At 42.0% G+C, this 25,991-nt stretch overlaps 1 protein-coding gene across 2 annotated transcripts in view; it reads left to right on the top strand.

Moving 5' to 3' along the window:
* wdr27 (WD repeat domain 27) overlaps positions 1 to 25,991 on the top strand; it is a 74,313-nt gene that overhangs the window by 12,936 nt on the left and 35,386 nt on the right. For both annotated transcript variants that reach the window (XM_047352507.1, XM_047352506.1), the window contains exons 13-18: positions 7,953 to 8,022; positions 8,665 to 8,733; positions 11,069 to 11,172; positions 16,859 to 16,948; positions 17,430 to 17,551; positions 25,592 to 25,725. In XM_047352507.1, coding sequence (XP_047208463.1) covers positions 7,953 to 8,022; positions 8,665 to 8,733; positions 11,069 to 11,172; positions 16,859 to 16,948; positions 17,430 to 17,551; positions 25,592 to 25,725 — 589 coding nt within the window. The remainder of the gene's footprint in view (positions 1 to 7,952; positions 8,023 to 8,664; positions 8,734 to 11,068; positions 11,173 to 16,858; positions 16,949 to 17,429; positions 17,552 to 25,591; positions 25,726 to 25,991) is intronic.

The following is a 25,991-nucleotide window of genomic DNA, read 5'->3' as shown; positions in this document are numbered from 1 at the left end:
AGTTAAATCAGAGCTTGCTATTTTGCAGTGTTAATGCCTTAATTCTTCTAACGGTTGTTGTAATTTGTCTAAACATAACACAATGACATCCATAATCGAATTACATAGCAATCTGCTGTGATTTTATTTAGATGTAACCACTTAGAAATTTGTTTAGGAGTCTCACATTGCCTTAAAAAGCATCTAATGTAATGTCAGCGTATATTAGTTGAATTTTATTGCCCAATAAGGCTAAATGGTAATTTTATATCATTAGGGGATCAGTGGAGCTGTTAAGAAATTCCAAGGAATTTCATTGCTAGGTAATTAGATTATCAGCCTGTAAAGATTGCCGTTTCTCTCACATAGTCTGTTTTGGATCACATGCTGTTTTAAGTTTCCCTTTTCAAACACAACACAGTAGTGAACCTCATTTGAGGGACCTTGTTAACATGACCTTCCATTCTTGACCTTTCGGAGGTTTTAAAAACCTGGTTAAGAAATTCAAATTTATTTTATTCACAAATAACTAAAATTACTTTTTTAATTGAACATTGTTTTAAATAACTGAGGTAAAATGAGGCAGTCAGTATTGTTATGTAGAAACAAGCTAATTTGTTTCAGAAGCATGACATACCAAAAGAGGCTAAATTGCATAAATTAACGCAGAATAAAGATGAGTACTTGTTTATTTGATGCCTTGCATTCTTTTAAAGTAAAATACTGTTTATGTAAAAAGTGTATTGTGTGCTGAGACTAAAGAAAATACAAATTCAGATCTGCTCTTTTTGCTTTACGCAGGATAGTTTCAATTTAATTGAATGTCTTTGTGGAGAAATTCTGTCTTTGTTGCATACGTTTGAAAGAAGCACCGTTTTTGGTAATCCACACATAATTTAATAGCTGTGGAAGAAGTGAGCTCATTCTACTGGAATAAAGGCATTTACAGGGAACACTGAGGAGCATAAAAACATCCCACAGGTTGTGGCTGATCTCTTAATGCTTGCAGCACAGTGAGATCATCCAGTGCTTCTGACTCATGTATCATCCAGGAAATATTCTGCTCTTTTTTCACAAATTTTTACCTAATCTTGCAGCCTTAAATAAATGTCTGTAAGTGTTTTTATTGTCAATACACAACATAACTACTGTACAGGGCATTTTCTTTCAAGTATGTTTATGAACAAAATATTTAAGTAAAATTTTTATCTGTAGATAAAGCGCCTCAGAATTTGGAATTTCCAGATTCTTACAAGTACAAAAAGATAAATAGTCAAATTTCACTGTCAAGATATAAAACAGTAGAAAGTAAAACATTATTTTATTGCTTTCTAAAATTAAACTGTCATTGTTCGGAGTAGAAACTTTTTTTTTTCCCCTAAATGTTAATACTGACAAATAAATACTAACAATAAAAAATATTGGTGATTGGGGGCAGACGAAGGTGGAGACGAAGGCGGAGATGTCAGTGGCCTGATCCCCGGATGCTTAGGCTGGCTCTAGGGACGTGGAATGTCACCTCGCTGGGGGAGAAGGAGCCTGAGCTTGTGCGGGAGGTCGAGAGATATCGGCTAGAAATAGACGGGTTTGCATCCACGCACAGCGTGGGCTCTGGAACCCATCTCCTCGAGAGGGGCTGGACTCTCTTCTACTCTGGAGTGACCCACGGGGAGAGGCAGCGGGCTGGGGTGGGTTTGCTTGTTGCTCCCCAGCTCAGCCATCTTGTGTTGGGGTTTACCCCGGTGGATGAGAGGGTCGCATCCCTGCGTCTTCGGGTCTGACTGTTTTTTTGGCCTACGGGCCGAGCGGTAGTGGAGAGTACCCAGCCTTCTTGGCGTCCCTGTCGGGGATCCTGCATAGTGCCCCTCCCGGGGACTCCATTATTCTGCTAGGAGACTTCATCGCCCACGTGGGAAATGTTGGAATTATGACTCTGAGAATATTATTTAATATTTAATATTAATATTTTTATATTTTATCAAATAATAATTCGGTCTGTTAAGGGTTGTCCTGTGAATACCAGCCCAGTAAGGCGGTGGTATTAGGACAAAATAGAAAGGTGTGAGACGAGCTCTGACATTATTGAACAGCAAAACTCTGCACATATATGGAATGATTTCACAGAATTTCTTAAAATACAAGAATTTATTAACAAAAATAAGTAAACTCAAAGTCAAACATATTTCAATCAACAAACTCTTCACTATGCTAAAACAATCCAACTAAACTACCAAGCAGAATTAAAGAATAAAGAAGACTAGTGGGCTATGTACAATATAAACAAGTTGATTAAAGATGATTGAAAACCATGACCAAAAGAGTGATGCAACATTACCATGCAATGTTTATGTCTGAGAACCAAGGATTATCTTGAAGAATCTGGAAATGAAGTTAAGTTAGTCTTGGAACTAACTTAGGCAATAATCAGCAAACGTTTAGACAACCATTCACAATGCAAGATCAGATAAAATATTATTTTAATAAAATAATGTTTTAAATAATGATCTGCTGAATAAAACCAACCTTCTGGATGACCATTTCTCAACGGTGTCTAATTAGCTGCCTTTATTTATTTAAATAATATTTGAAGAAATATTATTAAGGGAGTATTTTGGAAAAGAGCCAAATTTTCTGGAGAAATGGGGCTTAATGGTGTTTACTTAATTATCAAATCTAGTAAATGATGTTCAGGGACTATTATTCACTAGCTTGAAAACTAACAACCTTTCTAGCAAGCACATGTTCTTACCGGTTAGCAGTTGAGCTAACAAAGAAGCTAATAGCTTAGCACCAGAATCAACACATACCTTTAAAATACCAGGGTTAATAAAAGGGTTAAAATGCATATGCGCGGACGGCGCGTTATGATCAATGTTCTGTTTAAAATCACCCTTTAAATAAAGTTTGTCTTAACTTTAAACACATACAAAGTACACAAAACAGGGCACGTGTGCTGCAGATAGCCTGCTAGCACTAAGGTAGCCGAGTTTCACACAAACAACACTTCATAAAATGAAAAACGTTTAGATCATTTCATCCTAAATGTTAATCTGCCCAAACCTAACCTCTGAACTGTGGTGAGGAATGTTGTCCAAAAGACGATGAAGTTTGAAGAAGGTATCCACAGTGAACAAAGGGTTAGCTTCCCGCCAACCTCCTCAGCTTCTCCCAATCAGTTCTGTGAACAAAAGGGTTAGCTTCCGGCTAACCTCCAGCTGTGGATGAAGAACGGCTGGTTGTCCGCCAACGCCACTGCACGGTGATGGGATCTCTGTTATCTTCCTTCCAGACTGGGAGACCGCTACGCTCGGCTTCATAGAGACTGCGCGTCTCTGTAGGGAACTTCTCTGGGACAATTTGCTTCACAGGCCTCAGAGGAAAAAATAAGCAACTCTTACACCTTAATTTCCCCATTCATGAATGAAAATACCGGATACACAGACAGTATTTCATTCGTACTTATCTTTGCATATGATCGATGATTGTATGACTTCCGTGGATCCAGTTGAAGAGTTTATGTCTGTTTGCCAGCAAAGAGACATCAGCGCGTTTGTCTCCCCTATCCCGATAATCACCGGTGGAAGAGGGCGGATGTAGCAACAGCTGTGCTTTTATTCGGGTAGTGGCATCACAGGAAGTCCGCAGTAATCCCGTTTCCTGTCTGTGCCTGAAGAAGGTTAATGCACTTTATTTTGAAAGTTCCAGAAAAGTCCATACTGGAGTTTAATGTTGAAATCCATGGCTGTGGGTCCCAACAGAAACGACAGTGACACCTGGAGAGGCGTGATCGGGAAGAATGGCCTTCCCGATCTGAATCCGAGTGGTGTTTCGTAATTTGCTTCTGTGCTAGTCACGGATTGTCCATAATGAACACCATGTTCAAGCATAAGGGTGTCCATCAGTGCACTTGGCACCAGGACACCGTCGGCAGGAGGTCGATGATCGACTTTGTTGTTGTATTGTCAGACCTTCGGCGGCATGTTTTGGACACTCGGGTGAAGAGAGGGGCTGAGCTGTCCACTGATCACCACCTGGTGGTGAGTTGGATCCGCTGGAAGAGGAGAAAGCTGGACAGACAACGCTATGAGTGCCTTGTTGCTGAAAAGCGCTATATAAATAAACTTGACTTGGCAGGCCCAAGCGTATAGTGAGGGTCTGCCGAGAACGTCTGGCAGAGCCCTCGGCCCTCAACTCCCACCTCCGGGAAAGCTTTGACCAGATTCCGGAGGATGTTGGAGACATAGAGTTTGAGTGGACCATGTTCTCCGCATCTATTGTCGATGCTGCTGCCTGTAGCTGCGGCCGTAAGGTCTGCAGTGCCTGTAGCGGCGGCAATCCCCGAACCCGGTGGTGGACACCGGCAGTAAGGGACGCTTTCAAGCTGAACAAGGAGTCCTATCAGCTGTTGTTGGCTTGTGGGACTCCTGAGGCAGCTGACGGGTACCGTGAGGCTAAGCGTGCTGTGGCCCGGGCTGTGGCAAATGCAAAAACACGGGCCTGGGAGGAGTTCGGTGAGGCCATGGAGAAGGACTACCGCTTGGCCTCGAAGCGATTCTGCCAAAACGTCCGGTGCCTCAGGAGGGCGAAGCAGTGCTTCACCAACACTGTTTACAGTGGGGGTGGGAGGCTGCTGACCTCGACTGGGGACAATATCGGGAAGTGGAAGGAGTACTTCGAGGATCTCCTCAATCCTGCCATCACACATTCCCTGGTGGAAGCAGAGCTGGTGACTACAGTTTGGACTCTTTCATCACCCAGGCTGAAGTCACTAAGGTGGTTAAAAAGCTCTGCGGTGGCAGGGCTTCAGGGGTGGATGAGATCAGCCCTGAGTACCTCAAGTCTCTGGATGTTGTGGGGCTGTCATGGTGGACACGCCTCTTCAACATTGCGTGGTGGTCGGGGACAGTGCCTCTGGACTAGCAGACTAGGGTGGTGGTCCCCCTTCATTGGAACACACCCTTCATCAGAGGGTGTGTTCCAACTATAGGGGGATCACACTCTTCAGCCTCCCTGGTAAGGCCTATGCCAGGGTTTTGGAGAGGAGAGTCCGACCGATAGTTGAACCTCGGCTTCAGGAGGAGAAGTGTGGTTTTCATCCCGGCCGTGGAACACTGGACCAGCTCTATACCCTCTACAGGATCCTCGAGGGTTCATGGGAGTTTGCCCAACTGGCCCACATGTGTTTTGTAGACCTGGAGAAGGCATTCAACTGTGTCCCTCGTGGTGCCCTGTGGGGGGTGCTCCAGGAGTATGGAATTGGGGGCCCTTTATTAGGGGCTATCCGGTCTCTGTACAACCGGAGCAGGAGTTTGGGCCGCATTGCCAGCACTAAGTCGGACCTGTTCCCGGTGCATGTTGGACTCCGGCAGGGCTGCCCTTTGTCACCGGTTCTGTTCATAACTTTTATGGACAGGATTTCTAGGTGCAGCCAAGGGCCGGAGGGTGTCTGGTTTGGGGACCAGTGGATTTTGTCTCTTCTTTTTGCAGATGATTTGGTCCTGCTGGCCCCCTCTAGCCAAGACCTACAGCATGCGCGCTGGGGCGGTTCGCATCCGAGTGTAAAGCAGCTGGGATGAAGATCAGCTCCTCCAAGTCCGAGGCCATGAAATGAGCTTCCTCCGTAGGGTGGCTGGGCACTCCCTTAGAGATAGGGTAAGGAGCTCGGCCATCTGGGAGGGGCTCGGAGTAGAGTCGCTGCTCCTCCACATCGAGAGGAGCCAGTTGAGGTGGCTTGGGCATCTATACTGGATGCCTCCTGGACACCTTCCTCGGGAGATGTTCCAGGCATGTCCCACCGGGAGGAGGCCCAAGGGACGGCCCAGGACACGCTGGAGGGACTATGTCTCTCAGCTGGCCTGGGAACGTCTTGGACTCCCCCCGGAGAAGCTGGAGGAGGTGTCTGGGGAGAGGGACGTCTGGGTGTCTCTGCTGAGTCTGCTGCCCCCACAACCCGGTCCCAGATAAAGTGGCAGATGACAAACAAATGAACGAACAATAAAAAATATTAACTGAATATGTATTTGTCCCCTTACAGATTTCTTCTCTTTTTGTTTTTTGTTTTTACACTTAAATGTTTCAAATCATAAAACAATTTTTTATCAGACAAAGGTAACCTGAATAAGTACAAAAGCCAGTTTTAAATAATGATTTTATTTAATAATAGTAAAACACTATCCAAAATAAACATGGCCCTATGTAAATATGTAATTGTTGCCATTGTTAATTCTAAATTAAATTTGATCAACGACATTGTTTGAAACTGTGAATTAAATTTCCTGGACCCAGATCTCATACTGCCAGACCTGTAATATCAAGAAATCATTTTAATGGAACCTGTCCAACAACAAGAGGTAGAGTAAAATATCTATAAAAGCAACACATCATGCCCCAATCTAAAGAAATTCAACAGATTAGAGACAAAGGCACTGTCATGGAAAGGGTTGCGTAAGTGGTAAGTGTAAGGCTTTGGAACTCCAGCAAATCACAGTGAGAGCCATTATATTCACAAACAGAAAAAAATGTAAAATGTTGAATCTTCCCAGGAGTGATCGGCCTAACAAAATTACCTGCAAAATTGCATCAAAGACTTATCCAGGAGGTCACAAAATAACCCAGAACAACATCTAAATCACTGAAGACCTCCCTTGCCATGATAGCAGATTCTGGGCTACTAACCACTCTCATCCTTCTCGACCTCAGCAGAGGTCGAGAGAGGCTCTCCCACACTATTCTCCTTGACCGACTATAATGTATTGGGATATCAGACAGACCTCTGGACTGGTTAAATCTTACCTCTCTGACCGCACACAATTGATTCAGTTAACATCTGCCAGATCCCAGCTATCTCCACTTTCTTCTGGTGTTCCCCAGGGTTATCTCCTTGGCCCAATCCTATTCATAATTTACCTCCTCCCTCTTGGTCATATGCTTCGTAAATCCAACTGCAATTTCCACTGTTATGCTGATGATACCCAGCTACTTCTCCACCAAACCCTTCTCTATTTGCCCACCTACTTCCCTTTGTGACTATTTATAGAAAATCAAAGCCTGGTTTTCATTTAATTTTCTCAAACTCAACAGTGATAAAACTGAAATTTTCCTCATTGGGACCAAATCTGTCCTCCCCAAATCCTTCCAGTTTTACCCTCGCTATTGACAACTCATCTATCTCTCCATCCACTCAGGTTAAGAGTCTGGGTGTCATCTTTGACGGCACTCTATCTTTTCAAAACCACATTAACCCACCAGTCACATTTTTACCTGTACTTCAACAGCTCCACCTCGCTCCTTCATATCTTTCTGACCATCTCCACATTAACACTCCCTCCCGGTCAGCTTCCTCCATTAGCCTCATCGTGACTGATCGTCTGACCACCATGGGATTCAGGGCCCTCAGCCGATCTGCCCCCCGCCTCTGAGATGCCCTCCTTCCTGAAACTGTCACTCTCTCTCTTTTCAAATCCCAGCTGAAAACTCATCTCTTCAAACAAGCATTTTACCTTGATTTGCACCATAGTCCTCTTATTTTGTTCCTAATTTTTTTAATCTGATTTTTTAAACTTTTATTGCTTTTTACTTTTGTGAGGTAACCTTGTGTGCCCTGAAAGGCACCTTTGAATAAAACGTTTTATTGTTCTCTTCTTCTTCTTCTTATTATTATTATTATAGAATATTCATTTTAAACGTTATGTAAAAATTTCTGCCTTTCTTTGGTTTTATTACTCCTGTTACAATGTGTTGTGTACATTTTGATTAAACATTGAAAACCTGGTTAATTTAGTCCCTAAATAAAATAAAATTATTGATATTGTTTGTTAAAAACAATTCTGCCAGATTATAGATTTTATTTTTTCAGTTTATAACATTTCACAGGTTCTCTGTAAGAATTTTAAATCATAGAGTGTATATTATATTTAACTCCATTTTGTACAGTTTTTCAGTCTGTGTCTCACCTAGAATTTGTTTTTTCAAAGGAGGTGTAAAGGAAAAGCCTCTAGTGTTTCACTCAAAAGTGAAATCATCTGGATACACCACCACACCAAGGTATGGTATGGTATCTCCCGGCACTGTCTATGTCAAACTGTATGACATATTTTGTATTCCCTCTTAACATTCTAAGAAAACATTGTTAAAAATTACAGGTGCAATATATTGTGATAAAATAAATAATGTTTTGTGATTACAACTGCATTTCAATTTAATTTTGATTTAGTTTATATAGTGCCAACTGACAACATGTCATCTCAGGCACTTTACAAAGTCAATTCAATAGAATCGTACAGATTTTAATCCAAGTACATATATTCATATTTAAAATAACAACCAGGTCTCCTATGTATGATGGAGGTTGATTATTAAGGGCTCTATGTGTGAGAAGGGGAATTTTGGATTAACTGAAGGCTTTTAACGGCATTTTGTGGACATCCTGATAGGAAATAATTACAATAGTCCAGGCTGGAAGTAACAAATGCATGGACTATTTTTGCACTAGATTTTCAGTGTCATTGCTACAGTTCTACATTTTCCATTTTGCCCAAACATGTGTGTTTACATTTTATTTTAGCTGTCTAATAATTATTATTTTATTTATTGGTATGATTGTTTGATGATGATTGCATGTATGTTATTTTTTTTGTTTTAGCTTCTGATTGATTGATTACATTTCTCTTTGTTTCTGTCTTTCAGAATGTCTTTGTTTTCACCAAAAACAAATGCTCAGAGAAAAACATCTTCTACAAAGCCTATAAAACATTTGTAAGCAGTGCAGATATATATATATATATATATTGTTGACCTGCAATTTCTGAGGCCGGTGACTTGGATTAACTTATTGTCCGCAGCAGAGGTGACTCTTGGTCTTCCTTTCCTGGGGCAGTCCTCATGTGAGCCACTTTCTTTGTAGCGCTTCATGGTTGTTGCGACTGCACTTGGGGACACTTTCAAAGTTTTCCCAATTGTTCAGACTGACTGACCTTCATTTCTTAAAGTAATGATGGCCACTCCTTTTTCTTTACTTAGCTGCTTTTTTCTTGCCATAATACAAATTCTAACAGTCTATTCAGTAGGACTATTAGCTGTGTACTGTATCCACCTCCTGCACAACACGACTGATGGTCCCAACCCCATTTATAAGGCTTGAAATCCCACTTATTAAACCTGACAGGGCACACCTGTGAAGTGAAAACCATTTCAGGTGACTTTCTCTTGAAGCTCATCAACAGAATGCCAAGAGTGTGCGGAGCAGTAATCAAAGCAAAAGATGGCTACTTTGCAGAACCTGGAATACAAGACATATTTTAGGTTGTTTCACACTTTTTTGTTCAGTATATAATTCTGCATGTGTTAATTCATAGTTTTGATGCCTTCAGTGTGAAGCTACAATATTCATATTCATGAAAATAAAGACAACTCTTTGAATGAGAAGGTGTGTCCAAACCTTTGGTAGGTACTGTATACAGGTCCTTCTCAAAAAATTAGCATATTGTGATAAAGTTCATTATTTTCTATAATGTCATGATGAAAATGTAACATTCATATATTTTAGATTCATTGCACACTAACTGAAATATTTCAGGTCTTTTATTGTCTTAATACGGATGATTGTGACATACAGCTCATGAAAACCCAAAATTCCTATCTCACAAAATTAGCATATTTCATCCGATCAATAAAAGAAAAGTGTTTTTAATACAAAAAAACGTCAACCTTCAAATAATCATGTACAGTTATGCACTCAATACTTGGTCGGGAATCCTTTGGCAGAAATGACTGCTTCAATGCGGCGTGGCATGGAGGCAATCAGCCTGTGGCACTGCTGAGGTCTTATGGAGGCCCAGGATGCTTCAATAGCGGCCTTTAGCTCATCCAGAGTGTTGGGTCTTGAGTCTCTCAACGTTCTCTTCACAATATCCCACAGATTCTCTATGGGGTTCAGGTCAGGAGAGTTGGCAGGCCAATTGAGCACAGTGATACCATTGTCAGTAAACCATTTACCAGTGGTTTTGGCACTGTGATCAGGTGCCAGGTCGGGCTGAAAAATGAAATCTTCATCTCCATAAAGCTTTTCAGCAGATGGAAGCATGAAGTGCTCCAAAATCTCCTGATAACTAGCTGCATTGACCCTGCCCTTGATAAAACACAGTGGACCAACACCAGCAGCTGACACGGCACCCCAGACCATCACTGACTGTGGGTACTTGACACTGGACTTCTGGCATTTTGGCATTTCCTTCTCCCCAGTCTTCCTCCAGACTCTGGCACCGTGATTTCAGAATGACATGCAGAATTTGCTTTCATCCGAAAAAAGTACTTTGGACCACTGAGCAACAGTCCAGTGCTGCTTCTCTGTAGCCCAGGACTGGGGAATGCGGCACCTGTAGCCCATTTCCTGCACACGCCTGTGCACGGTGGCTCTGGATGTTTCTACTCCAGACTCAGTCCACTGGTTCCGGCAGGTCCCCCAAGGTCTGGAATCGGCCCTTCTCCACAATCTTCCTCAGGGTCCGGTCACCTCTTCTCATTGTGCAGCGTTCTCTGCCACAATTTTCCATCCCACAGACTTCCCACTGAGGTGCCTTGATACAGCACTCTGGGAACAGCCTATTCATTCAGAAATTTCTTTCTGTGTCTTACCCTCTTGCTTGAGGGTGTCAATAGTGGCCTTCTGGACAGCAGTCGGGTCGGCAGTCTTACCCATGATTGGGGTTTTGAGTGATGAACCAGGCTGGGAGTTTTAAAGGCCTCAGGAATCTTTTGCAGGTGTTTAGAGTTAACTCGTTGATTCAGATGATTAGGTTCATAGCTCGTTTAGAGACCCTTTTAATGATATGCTAATTTTGTGAGATAGGAATTTTGGGTTTTCATGAGCTGTATGCCAAAATCATCTGTATTAAGACAATAAAAGACCTGAAATATTTCAGTTAGTGTGCAATGAATCTAAAATATATGAATGTTAAATTTTCATCATGACATTATGGAAAATAATGAACTTTATCACAATATGCTAATCTTTTGAGAAGGACCTGTATGTGTGTGTGTATGTGTCTGTGTCACATAAACTATACATACATAACACATGTTTGTCATCTAGAGGTTTACTCCAGAGCAACTACCCAGAGGACAGTGCAGCACCAACTGAACCATGTATTGGTCTCAACATTGCCAACAAACAAGTCTCGTGCCTTCAATATTCAGGTAAGTCACTTATGATAGCTAGTTTAGACCAACCAATTACTAATGATAAACTAAAGATAAGTTACATGAACACTTTGATGTTCAATAATCGTTTTCAGTGGGGTTTGTCTTATGTTTCTTATTTGATTATTTAGCTGTACTACTCACGTATTTTCATTTATTCTAACTACATGTAAACAAAAGGATTATTTCTATTTCTATACCTGACAAGCAAATTTCCCCAAATAAACGCAGGGAGAAAGATAATTGTGATAAATTACAGAGATAGAAAATAGGAAAAAAATGTCAGTGAATGTCAGTAAAATCAAATTTGTAACAGTACCCCTTCATAATACCAGACAAGATTGTGTTACAGAGCTGCACTAGCTATCCACTTGGATAAATCAGCCACAGGTTTGAATCTGCCTATATTCCTTTGATCATTTCCTCTTCCTGAATTTTCATATTCATTAAATGACAATTAATAATGCCTACAATTGTTGTTCTACACATTAACCTAAAGTATGTACCGTGATGCATTTTTAGATCAATAAAAAATAGAGGTTACAAAACTATGCTTTAAAAAATTAAATAAAACATTATAAAATAGAACATTATTGCAAAATACCAATACATTCCATTTTCCTTAGCTGTTCTTCTTTTCTGCTGCTTTTGTTGTTTTTAATCAACTGTTGTATTGTAGTGGTGCTTGTGGTGGGAAAATCATTCAAAATGGACGAGGAAAGATAACATTTTGAGGTGGAAAAATACACGAAATAAAAATATAAATGAAACACTTTTGTTGTTGCTCTGATTTTTCATGAACTGAACCCAAAGATCTAAGACCTTTTCTATGTACACAAAAGGCCTATTTCTCTTAAATATTGTTCACAAATCTGTCTAAATCTGTCCTAGTGAGCACTTCTCCTTTGCAGAGATAATCCATTCACCTCTCAACTGTGGCATATCAAGATGCTGATTAGACAGCATGATTATTGCACAGATGTGCCTTAGGCTGACCACAATAAAAGGTCACTCTAAAATGTGCCTCTGCCCTTATTCATCCCAAACATGTTTAAGAAGGTTGAGGTCAGGACTCTGTGCAGGCCAGTCAAGTTTCTCCACACCAACCTTTATACACTTGCAGCCATAGAAATAATTGGAACACTGGAATTCATTGATTTGGTGGTGTGACCCAGTACTTTTGGCAATATACAGGTCCTTCTCAAAATATTAGCATATTGTGATAAAGTTCATTATTTTCCATAATGTCATGATGAAAATTTAACATTCATATATTTTAGATTCATTGCACACTAACTGAAATATTTCAGGTCTTTTATTGTCTTAATACGGATGATTGTGGCATACAGCTCATGAAAACCCAGAATTCCTATCTCACAAAATTAGCATATTTCATCCGACCAATAAAAGAAAAGTGTTTTTAATACAAAAAACGTCAACCTTCAAATAATCATGTACAGTTATGCACTCAATACTTGGTCGGGAATCCTTTGGCAGAAATGACTGCTTCAATGCGGCGTGGCATGGAGGCAATCAGCCTGTGGCTCTGTTGAGGTCTTATGGAGGCCCAGGATGTTTCGATAGCAGCCTTTAGCTCATCCAGAGTGTTGGGTCTTGAGTCTCTCAACGTTCTCTTCACAATATCCCACAGATTCTCTATGGGGTTCAGGTCAGGAGAGTTGGCAGGCCAATTGAGCACAGTGATACCATGGTCAGTAAACCATTTACCAGTGGTTTTGGCACTGTGAGCAGGTGCCAGGTCGTGCTGAAAAATGAAATCTTCATCTCCATAAAGCTTTTCAGCAGATGGAAGCATGAAGTGCTCCAAAATCTCCAGATAGCTAGCTGCATTGACCCTGCCCTTGATAAAACACAGTGGACCAACACCAGCAGCTGACACGGCACCCCAGACCATCACTGACTGTGGGTACTTGACACTGGACTTCTGGCATTTTGGCATTTCCTTCTCCCCAGTCTTCCTCCAGACTCTGGCACCTTGATTTCCAAATGACATGCAGAATTTGCTTTCATCCGAAAAAAGTACTTTGGACCACTGAGCAACAGTCCAGTGCTGTTTCTCTGTAGCCCAGGTCAGGCGCTTCTGCCGCTGTTTCTGGTTCAAAAGTGGCTTGACATGGGGAATGCGGCACCTGTAGCCCATTTCCTGCACACGCCTGTGCACGGTGGCTCTGGATGTTTCTACTTCAGACTCAGTCCACTGCTTCCGCAGGTCCCCCAAGGTCTGGAATCGGCCCTTCTCCACAATCTTCCTCAGGGTCCGGTCACCTCTTCTCGTTGTGCAGCGTTTTCTGCCACACCTTTTCCTTCCCACAGACTTCCCACTGAGGTGCCTTGATACAGCACTCTGGGAACAGCCTATTCATTCAGAAATTTCTTTCTGTGTCTTACCCTCTTGCTTGAGGGTGTCAATAGTGGCCTTCTGGACAGCAGTCAGGTCGGCAGTCTTACCCATGATTGGGGTTTTGAGTGATGAACCAGGCTGGGAGTTTTAAAGGCCTCAGGAATCTTTTGCAGGTGTTTAGAGTTAACTCGTTGATTCAGATGATTAGGTTCATAGCTCGTTTAGAGACCCTTTTAATGATATGCTAATTTTGTGAGATAGGAATTTTGGGTTTTCATGAGCTGTATGCCAAAATCATCTGTATTAAGACAATAAAAGACCTGAAATATTTCAGTTAGTGTGCAATGAATCTAAAATATATGAATGTTAAATTTTCATCATGACATTATGGAAAATAATGAATTTATCACAATATGCTAATGTTTTGAGAAGGACCTGTAGTGTAAGCTCTTTGGCTGTCCTCTGCTGGATTCCTTTGTTGCTCTCCTTGTTTCTATTCCTGTTTTTGCCACGTTGTTCTGACTGTCATGTTCCATGTCCTGATCTCCTCGTGCTGTGCTGTACATTTTTATTTGGTCTTTTATTTTGTTAAACTCCTCATGCTGGGTGCTGCTGCTGCAGCTGCTGTTGAGCTGTCCACGCCAGGTCTACAGCCTGATGCAGAGTTTCCAGGGGGGTCCGAGGACAGACCGCTTCTATTACCGGTTCCTGAGGGGTCTGAGGGTGGACTACCTTTGTTTCTGGCTCCGGGACCCACTGACTATGTTCCAGTGCCAACTGACCGTGTTCCAGGCCGAACCGACGCACCGTCTGACTCCAAGCCTGACCCTAAGTCTGCCTCAACCTCCTCCACAGGCCGCAGAGGACTTCGTAAGAGGGACGCCTCGGCTCAAGTCATCGGGGGTCCCGGCGCCGCCTCGGCTCAAGTCATCGGGGGTCCCGGCGACGCCTCTGCCTACGCCACTGAGGGTCTTGGTGACGCCTCTGCCTACGCCACTGAGGGACCGGGCGACGCCTCTGCCTACGCCACTGAGGGTCCGGGCGACGCCTCAGCTCCTGCTCATGCCACTGAGGGTCCGGGCGACGCCTCAGCTCCTGCTCACGCCACTGAGGGTCCGGGCAACGCCTCAGCTCCTGCTCAAGCCAATGAGGGTCTGGCTGATGCCTCAGTCCCTGCTCCTGGTCTCAAGGTCTTCCAGGGGTTCTCTGAGAGTCCTTGTCCTGGTACCTAAATCCCCTGATGAAGGGTTCGAGGACGAACCGCTCCCGGACCCTGTTCCTGAGGGCTTCAAGGAGCAGCTTGTCCTCATTCTGGTCTTCGAGGGTTCCCCAGACTCTGTTCCTGTCTCCAGTGGTCCCGTTGGCTCTGTTCCTGTCTCTGCCTCTGAGGGTTTACCAGGCGCCGCCTCTGGGGGTTCGCCAGGCGCCTCCTCTGCCTCTGAGGGGTTCGAGGACGAGCCCGGCTCCAGGCTCCGGTAACTGCGTTGCTGGCCTGACTGACGTTTTGCCTAAGGCACCAGACTCCACGCCTGACTATGGGGCGCCAAACTATGAGGCGTCTGACTCCAAGTTCCGAGGTTCTTCTACTCGGTGCGGCGACCTCCTGATCAACCTGCAGGTTCCCGCTGCCGATGCCGATCGCCCAGCTCTCTAAGTCTCTGCCGGTGTCCAGGTCTTCGCCGCCGTCGCCAGCTGATCAGGCCTCTGAGTAGCCGGTCCTGGACTTCTCATGAACTTTGTGCCTGCTCGAGACGACGTCATGGTCACCTGCCTGAACTTTGTGTTTTTTTTCAAGAGTCACCTCTGCTGCGGACGATAAGTTCATCCGAGTCACCAGCCTCAGAAATCACAGGTTAACAGCAGCTCAAATTAGAGAACAGGTCAATGCCACACAGAGTTCTAGCAGCAGACACATCTCTAGAACAATTGTTAAGAGGAGACTGTGTGAATCAGGCCTTCGTGGTAAAATAGCTGCTAAGAAACCACTGCTGGCAACAAGCAGAAGAGACTTGTTTGGGCTAAAGAACACAAGGAATGGACATTAGACCAGTGGAAATCTGTGCTTTGGTCTGATGAGTCCATGTTTGAGATCTTTGGTTCCAACCACCGTGTCTTTGTGCGGCGCAGAAGAGGTGAACGGATGGACTCTACATGCCTGGTTCCCACCGTGAAGCATGGAGGAGGAGGTGTGATGGTGTGGGGGTGCTTTGCTGGTGACAATGTTGGGGATTTATTCAAAATTGAAGGCGTACTGAACCAGCATGGCTACCACAGCATCTTGCAGCAGCATGCTATTCCATCCGGTTTGCGTTTAGTTGGACCATCATTTATTTTTCAACAGGACAATGACCTCAAACACACCTCCAGGCTGTGTAAGGGCTATTTGACCAAGAAGGAGAGTGATGGGTTGCTGCACCAGATGACCTGGCCTCCATAGTCACCGGACTTGAACCCAATCGAGATGGTTTGGGGTGAGCTGGACCGCAGAGTGAAGGCAAAAGGGCCAACAAGTGCTAAGCATCTCTGGGAACTCCTTCAAGACTGTTGGAAAACCATTTCAGGTGACTACCTCTTGAAGCTCATCAACAGAATGCCAAGAGTGTGTAGAGCACTAATCAAAGCCAAAGGTGGTTACTTTGAAGAACCTAGAATATAAGACATATTTTCAGTTGTTTCAAACTTTTTTGTTCAGTATATAATTCCACATGTGTTAATTCATAGTTTTGATGCCTTCAGTGTGAAGCTACAATTTTCATAGTCATGAAAATAAAGAAAACTCTTTGAATGAGAAGGTGTGTCCAAACTTTTGGTCTGTACTGTATATCGAGAAAAGACCACTATATGGAACTGTGCTGCTTGATGATAGTCTTTGCTTTACAAATTATGAAGTATTTACTTAAAATCAGAGCTTCTTTGATGGCTCTTGTGAAGTAAAGTATTGAATATAAGGTCAATACAAGATTCAATTTTGACCATTGTAGTGTACAGTATGGTTTATTTTGACAGAACCCATACAAATGGATATAATACACAGATGACTTAAAAAGTAAACTTTATTGTTGAATTGCTGTGTTGGATAAAGTAGATTCTACATCTAACAATGTGACCTGTGTGCTTTGGTCTGCACATTCTCTGCTGAAAGTATGCAAACAGATGCAGCAAACATTTATGAAATATAGTATTTAATACAGCTCCACTGTGACAGCAGCAAAACTATGGTTTCAAATTAGTGAGATTCTTTCAGACAAAATTCTTTATGTTTGGAAATGGCTGCTTTAAAAATACTGATAAAATAAATCTGTGGTTCCTTGCCTTTCTCAGGTGATGGAAAACAAATCCTGTGTGGTCTTGGCGACCGGTCAGTGTTACTGTACAATTCCCGCCTTACTGGAAGTCCAACTGCCTACATAGGTGAGACGTGATCTAAGAATTGTTACCCTCTGCTTTGCTATATATCACTTTGGCTCATTTCAGGGCTTTATGTTTAAAACTGGATTTGTGCTATGTGCCATTTTAAGTTATCTGTTACCTTTGTTAGACTTATCAGATTTTATATCTTATGTTAAAAAAAGATGCTGAAATGTTGAACAAATATAACTCTACATATGTTGCATATTGTTCAAATGCTTCACATTTGGCTGTTGACAATTTATAGCCTAAGGCAAAACAACCACCATTAAATTTGTTTGTTTAGCATATTGTAGCTCCAATTTAGAAGGAATATGTCCACAAGAAGGCAGCAGAGATAAAGAGCAGAAGTTGAGGTGACATGTAGGTCAGCATGAACCTCCTCTGTTCAGCCTGTCTGGCTGCCTGAACAGTACCATAAAAGTAAATGTTGTGGCTACACTGTTTTACCAGGTTCATTTGAGATGTGGGTTTTTGAATGTAGGTCATGACAAGCCAGTGACCAGTATTAGCTGGAGCCTCTGCAGACAGTGGTGGCTAAGTGCAGCAGAAGATCTATCTCTGCGAATCTGGACCAACTCCTGCTCCGAGCCTGCCATTATCATGGTAAAAAAAACATACATTTCATACTTAAAGACATTCCGAATCTTAACCTTCTGTGCTGCCTTGAGTCCTAATGAAACCTCACTTAATCTTTTTTTAGTTGTTTTCATAACCACGACAGCAGAAAATATGGAAGAATCTACAAAGTTATATAATGCTTTAGTGATGGTCTTTTTTTCAATATAATTTGTCCTGCCTGGTTTTCTGGAAACTATACATGGGGAGTATATTGTCCAGTATATTTCTGGAATAAAATAAAGTGGCTTAATGTTGACCTTCATTATTATTTTTTCCCCTTTTTGTAGAATAAGCATTTTAGAATCATAAAAGCAATCAAAACTGTCTAAGAAACACAAATTCATACATATTATAAATGAAAACACGTGCAAGGTAAAGGACAGCAATGAGTAGCAATATATAATACGGTATGTCGCAGTACTGCATTAAAAGCAACCCAAAATCATCCCAAATAAAACCTCACAAAAAAAACTCAAAACCTCAAAGTTCTGAAACCAGTTGGGTTGCAAAGAAAGCAATAAGTTTTGCAATTCTGTTTAATAAAACACAAATTGATCAGGTGTCATGAAATGGTGAAGCGCAGGACCCAAATGCATCGGGTTGGCTGGCAGGAGAAAATAAACAATTTTATTCAAAAAAAGGAAATTCCAAAACTAAGTTCCAGGGGAGAAGCCAAAATAATACATCACATGAGGACCACAACAAAACAAGCTTGTGGACAAAGCAGGATGATCTGACCAAGAGCAGATTAACTGAGAGACATTTAAGCTGAAGAGTGAACATAAAACAGGTGGTTGATTAGAAACTGAGTGCGGCTGTTAACAAAGTCAAGTAACTGAACCTGAGGAACTGAGGAAATGGGAGAAAAGGTTGATAGAGCACACAGGGAACAAGTGAGCAGAAATGAAATACCAAAATAAAGCAGAACACAAAACCAAAGTCTCACAGATCAGGACATCAGCAGTGTTGACTCCGGCAGCATGAGCCACAGTTTGAATTGTTTTTCACATCACAGGTTTGTTTCGAAAAAAAAAAAAGTCTATTACAATAAATTCAGAAAACCCATGTACAAAATGTGGTGTAGTTTGTATTAAGTCCCCTTTCCTCTGAAACCACTATAAAATCCAGTTCTCCCTGTTTCTTATTAGTAAATACAATGTATCTGTGTGCAAAATACCACATCTATTATACAATTTTTACAATGAAACATGGTAGTGGCAGCATTGTGCTGTGGAGTTGTATTATTCAGCAGAACAGAATAGTTGGTCAGAGTTGATGGGAAATGATGGATGGATGGAAAGAAGGATGCGACTGGGGCAGAAGTTCACCTTACACCATGACACTAAACATAGAGACAGGGATTTATGGTTTAAATCAAAGCATGTTTATGTGTTAAGATAGTGCAGTCAAAGTCCAGACTTAAATGCCAAAGAATCTGTGGTAAGACTTCAAACGTATCTGTTCATAGAGGCTCTCCAATCGATTTGACTGAGCATAGGTTATTTTGCAAAGGAGAAGCAGCAAAGATTTCAGTCTCCAGATGTGCGAAGCTAGTAATTACACACACCCCAAATCAAAAATCGCAGCAAAAGGTGGTGATGTAACGTGTTGACTTAGGGGAAGCGAAGACTTATGTACAGCACAACTTTTTAGATTTGTATAAGTAAAAAAAACCTGAAAACCATCTGTTACTTTTCTTTTACTTTCACAAGTTCAAGAGATATGCTTACCTTTTCAAAGCACTGTCAATAACACCTAATGTAACTGGTGAATGCCATCGTCATGGTGGTTGCATGAAAAGAAATAAAAGCTTTTCAACACCATGCGCCTTTTCTCAGAAAAAAAAAACAAATACATGCTCCAAACATTTTTAGTCATCATTCGTTCGTCCGTCGTCCTCCGCTTATCCAGGACCGGGTCGCGGGGGCAGCAGACTCAGCAGAGACGCCCAGACGTCCCTCTCTCCAGACACCTCCTCCAGCTCCTCCAGGGGGAGCCGAAGGTGTTCCCCTCCTTGAACCGTCATTTTTAGTCATGACAGATTGTTTTCTTTTTAATCAGAACAATATTTTATAACATGTGTTTTCAGGAATTTATCTGCTAAATAGTCAAGTAAATCAGGAGGACATTTGAATATGTTTAAAGCAGGCAAGACATGATCATATGTATTTGAGCAATCCGAAATGTATTTGATTTTAAAGCAAAATACGAAAAGCTTTGTCCTCAGAGAGGTTCTTCCATGTCTGATGCTAACTGTCCCCAGTGTACGTCACTGAATTTCTGTCTAAACTTGGGTGCATCTATGTCACGTGAGTGCTTTGTGTTCTTGAATGATAACTTGAAAACAAATGGAAGTCTTCTTACAGGAAAAAAAAACATCAGTGCTGATTGCAGACAGCTTTGCACTTCCATACCTGACTACATAATTCCATATTGGAGCACAACACATTATGTGTGGTTATGTAAGTTACCAGGCTTTAAATATGAGCCGATAGTCAAAGGGAGTCCCTGATAAAGATATCTTTTTCTAGTTTATTTCCATCTTTTTAGGAACATACTTTATCGGAGAACCATCATGAATGTTTGCATTATACAATATACATATGTCATAATCCAAAGTACTTAATTAGAAAGCAAGTGGACTTTTTTTTTTGTATATGAGAAAACCAAAACCTGAAAGATTGGTTATCCAACTGTGCCAAGGATCTAAATTAACCATATATCTTAGTAGTCCATCAGATTTATATATTATGATCCTGATGTGTTTGTGTGAGTTCTCCCTTCCACTGAGGATCTCTGCAGGAGTTCGTGGCTAAGAGGCTGATGCAGCAGGGAGCACACCTGGGTGCAATTTCATCATCTGCCACTGCTTTTAAGGAGCTGCCAGACTACCACTCTCCGCCCCATGTTTCACATAGTTGTAATTAAGTCCCCTGAGTTCTACTTCTCTGTTTTGTTCTTTTTTTGGTGATCAAAATGTGCTCTGAGATTTTTCCCCTTCTCAGCTTATTTCCGTCTTCTCTCTGTACACCAAGGTTGATGTCTATTATCTGGTGCTGAATTGCCTCTGCTAACTGCCTACCTCCAGAACTCACCACAGCTCCTTTATACTGGCTTACCTCCTCCTGCTTGTTCTCCAACGCTTTGAGAATCCACAAAGCATCTTTGGTACAAAATCTCCAACCTGCAAAGAAACAGTTTGAATACATTTGTAACCAGCCACCAAACAAGACATTGGAATCTTAACCTCCCCCCAGAGCTCAGCTTCAAAACCCTGGGTACGCTGTGAATGTATGACCTTATTCTGACTTTTCCCCACCTCAACCAACCCCTATTTTTCTTCCCAAATGTCACCGAGCCTTCAGATCCCTGAGTCAGCCTTAACCAGCTCCATTCTTTACTCCTGTTTGTAAATTAAATACCTAGCCTTTTGACTGGATCCTGCTCGTGGTTCTGCATGTGGGTCAGGAAATTACCATAAAACATGACAGAACCATCAGGCCAGTCTGACTCAGCAGGATTACAAGCGGGATCTGCCCTGTAACAAACAAATCTCGTAATTAGGCCGGAATCTATGTCACAATCTCTTTTTAAACAGCAAAACATTGCTCCTCAACGTCTGGACCAGTTAACCATCTCTATATAGGAACTAACCAACAGATTAGCCCCTACAAGACAACCCCAACATACAGCCAGTGCAGCATCTGCTCTTCCCTTGACAACCATCTGCGCCACCTCATTTTCGCGAGGCTTCTTTACCAACTCTAGAGCATTATCTGTAAAGCTCTTTGGTCTTTTACAGATCACCACAATCATTTGCTGATGATGTCTCCAAAATATCTTATGTAATTAGACTGCTTCAGGAGAAGCCTCTTAAATGGGCAGAAGCAAGGTACAACACGCACTCTTTTCAATCAGACTTTTGACAACTTCATTTCTGAATTCAAACAGATCTTTGCATATACTGAGACTGAAATCACTTGAAAACTTTGGAGTGTGAAACAAGGCAATACATTTGTGGCAGATTTCGCCATTGACTTCCACACACTTTTGGCCAACTTTGGAGTTGAGTGCTCAGGCCCTCAACGGGGCTTTCATTTAATCCCTAAATGAACAATTGCAGGATGAACGAGAGGAAACAGCATAATCTCTCAGTCAGACATGTTCTACCGCTTATTCCATAGTGGGTCACGGGGAAGCTGGTGCCTACAGGTCCTTCTCAAAATATTAGCATATTGTGATAAAGTTCATTATTTTCCATAATGTCATGATGAAAATTTAACATTCATATATTTTAGATTCATTGCACACTAACTGAAATATTTCAGGTCTTTTATTGTCTTAATATGGATGATTTTGGCATACAGCTCATGAAAACCCAAAATTCCTATCTCACAAAATTAGCATATCATTAAAAGGGTCTCTAAACGAGCTATGAAACTAATCATCTGAATCAACAAGTTAACTCTAAACACCTGCAAAAGATTCCTGAGGCCTTTAAAACTCCCAGCCTGGTTCATCACTCAAAACCCCAATCATGGGTAAGACTGCCGACCTGACTGCTGTCCAGAAGGCCACTATTGACACCTTCAAGCAAGAGGGTAAGACATAGAAAGACATTTCTGAACAAATAGGCTGTTCCCAGAGTGCTGTATCAAGGCACCTCAGTGGGAAGTCTGTGGGAAGGAAAAAGTGTGGCAGAAAACGCTGCACAACGAGAAGAGGTGACCAGACCCTGAGGAAGATTGTGGAGAAGGGCCGATTCCAGACCTTGGGGGACCTGCGGAAGCAGTGGACTGAGTCTGGAGTAGAAACATCCAGAGCCACCGTGCACAGGCGTGTGCAGGAAATGGGCTACAGGTGCTGCATTCCCCAGGTCAAGCCACTTTTGAACCAGAAACAGCGGCAGAAGCGCCTGACCTGGGCTACAGAGAAGCAGCACTGGACTGTTGCTCAGTGGTCCAAAGTACTTTTTTGGATGAAAGCAAATTCGCATGCCATTCGGAAATCAAGGTGCCAGAGTCTGGAGGAAGACTGGGGAGAAGGAAATGCCAAAATGCCAGAAGTCCAGTGTCAAGTACCCACAGTCAGTGATGTTCTGGGGTGCCGTGTCAGCTGCTGGTGTTGGTCCACTGTGTTTTATCAAGGGCAGGGTCAATGCAGCTAGCTATCAGGAGATTTTGGAGCACTTCATGCTTCCATCTGCTGAAAAGCTTTATGGAGATGAAGATTTAATTTTTCAGCAAGACCTGGCACCTGCTCACAGTGCCAAAACCACTGGTAAATGGTTTACTGACCATGGTATCACTGTGCTCAATTGGCCTGCCAACTCTCCTGACCTGAACCCCATAGAGAATCTGTGGGATATTGTGAAGAGAACGTTGAGAGACTCAAGACCCAACACTCTAGATGAGCTAAAGGCCGCTATCGAAGTGTCCTGGGCCTCCATAAGACCTCAGCAGTGCCACAGGCTGATTGCCTCCATGCCACGCCGCATTGAAGCAGTCATTTCTGCCAAAGAATTCCCGACCAAGTATTGAGTGCATAACTGTACATGATTATTTGAAGGTTGACGTTTTTTCTATTAAAAACACTTTTCTTTTATTGGTCGGATGAAATATGCCAATTTTGTGAGATAGGAATTTTGGGTTTTCATGAGCTGTATGCCAAAATCATCCGTATTAAGACAATAAAAGACCTGAAATATTTCAGTTAGTTTGCAATGAATCTAAAATATATGAATGTTAAATTTTCATCATGACATTACGGAAAATAATGAACTTTATCACAATATGCTAATATTTTGAGAAGGACCTGTATCTCCAGTAGTCTATGGGTGGGTGGCGGGGTACACCTGGACAGGCTGCCAGTCCATCGCAGGGCAACACAGACACACACAGGACAAACAACCATGGCCATGCACACATTCATTAACACCTAAGGGCAATTTAGCGAGACCTAAAAGTCATGTTTTTGGACTGTGGGAGGAAGCCGCTGTCTCACCCCACCAGAGAGAAACTACAATGTGGGCTCCTGAACTTTTGACTGTTAAATTAGCCTTTTAGGAATGGTGCCACTAGCTGAAGGGGGCAGATCATCCCATAGTGGTTTGGACATACCATAAAAATCCGGCCTACCTCCAGGAGGCTGAATGCCTTTACCACGAGATAGTCATGTTGGTCTTTGTTTTTTGTCAGATTGAACATAATCATTTCTGAATGTTCACGCCTCATTCATTGGGCTCACATGACACAGTTCTCCTGTCATCTAGGTGTGAGTCGGAACCTAGTTCTGATCAGATGTTTATTTTGGTTGCCATCTCTAAACAGGGACGTAAAGGAGTATGCCCTAGACTGTCATATTTACGCTCGGAATAATCTCACATAACCAACGCCTCCAAGGTCTGCTCCAACTTTTGGTCGTGCTGAAACGCTCCTGGTCTAATATAGCTCTAAACTCTGTCATGGGGTTGCCCATGTCAAGGGGTTTTAGTAATATTCTGTCATTGATTGATTTTTTTCTGCAAAAGCATGTCATTCAAAGCATGTCTTTTTCCTTCTAAGAAACTCCCCTCTTTGTTGGAAACTGCCCACCTGTTGGTAAAGTATGTTTTTGGACTCCACTGCATTCTGATAACAGAAGGCCCCAAAACCAAGCACCCCCAATGCTTCCTGAGATTTCACATTCCTTGGGAAAAAACAACTCTATATATGGCCACCACATTGGATTCAGTTGGAACAGACATCTCCTTCCAGGACATCTTTGGGGGGGTTCTTCTTAGGTAAGTCTTTTGCACCCAGTAGAACCCCATGCAAAACCCCAGAGGTCACAAGTACATATGTAGAGTGCTGCATTTTGATTTTCTTTTCTCCTTTAACCTTAAAAGAATTACCGAATCCTCTAATATGTGTTAAACACAATAAACACATGGATGCTAATAAAAAATATTCCCCACACCTGGAAGAACACCTGAGCAGCTTTTAATTGCACCTGTGAGCAGAACCGCCCCTTGGCCGATAGAAAACAATCTCCCACTCCACAATACTCTCCCGGTCAGCCAGTCTGACTTCCTACCAGGGATATTGATCTAAAATCTTCTTCCAAGAAACTCTCCCCTAGATTCATATCTGTTTTCTGCTTTTTTGTGATCAAAATTTGCTCTGAGATTTTTCCCCTGCTGAGCTTACGTCCCTCGTCTCTCTGTGCTCCCATGTTGATGTCTCTTCTCTGGTCCTGGACTGCCTCTGCTAACTGCTTACCTCTGGAATTCACCAATGGTGTCCTGGCTTCCCTCATGCTGTCCACTCTTCAATGTTTTGAGAATCCACAAGCCATCTTTGGTACAAAATCTCCAACCTGCAAAGAAACGGACTAAATACATTTGGAACCAGCCACCAAACAAAACACGGGGATCTTAGCCTCCCCAACAAGCTCAACTTCAAACCCCAGAGTAGTAAACTATTGCACCGTGATGGAACTTATTGTGATTTCTCCCCGCCTCAACTAACCCCTCTTTTTCTTTCCAGACATCACCGAGGCTTCAGAGCATATTGTTCATTCCTGTTTGTAAATAAAAATAACTGACCTTATAACTTTGTTCTTCTTGTGATTATGCATGTGGGTCAGGAAGTTTAACACAAAGCATGACATTATACATTACACCATGAAAACCAACATGATCAGAATTTATTGAGGAATACCCTCAATAACCATGTCCTGATTTTATTACATTTAAAAGTTTTGCTTGTTTAGATTTAAGTACAGAAATTTGATTTAAAGATAAGAAAAGTTTATATAACATACCAAGTTCTGCTTTTATAAACATGCCAGACTTTATCTCTTTTACTTTAACTTTCTGTTCCTTTAAGGATTAAAATATCTCATTTACCTTGAAATATCTGTCATTTGAGAAAAAACAAAACATGACTTCTTTATCCTTAGGGCTGTTTTTATTTGATTTACAGTTTAATATCGCAGTAAAGATATTGGTGTGATATTTATCTATCTTCTCTATCCTTCCATCAGGGTGGCGATATGTTCTCCAAACCCATTAGAGGTGCTCTGTTTTATTACCTAGACAAATTTATACTTCTAACATCTGGACCTTCTGTGTACTTGTACCTATATAACTTGGACCTCACTCGTGTTGACATAAAAAGGTAAGTATTATTTTTTACACTGCTCACAAACACACAGTGACTTACAAAAGTATTCACAACCCTTTAACTTTTTTGCATTTTGTCACTTTACATCCCTAAACCTAAATGTGTTTTATTGGTACTTTATGTAAATGACCAACACAAAGTATTCTATAATTTGGAAGGGGAAAGAAAATTATATCTTGTTTTAAAATAATTTTGCAACAAATGATCTAAGAAATGTGCCATACATTGGTATTCAGCCCCCTTTACTCGTTTAGCCCGAA

The sequence above is a fragment of the Girardinichthys multiradiatus genome, chromosome 22 (genome assembly GCF_021462225.1).
Source record: "Girardinichthys multiradiatus isolate DD_20200921_A chromosome 22, DD_fGirMul_XY1, whole genome shotgun sequence".
NCBI classification, from domain to species: domain Eukaryota; kingdom Metazoa; phylum Chordata; class Actinopteri; order Cyprinodontiformes; family Goodeidae; genus Girardinichthys; species Girardinichthys multiradiatus.
This window is presented reverse-complemented; position numbering and strand designations above follow the sequence as displayed.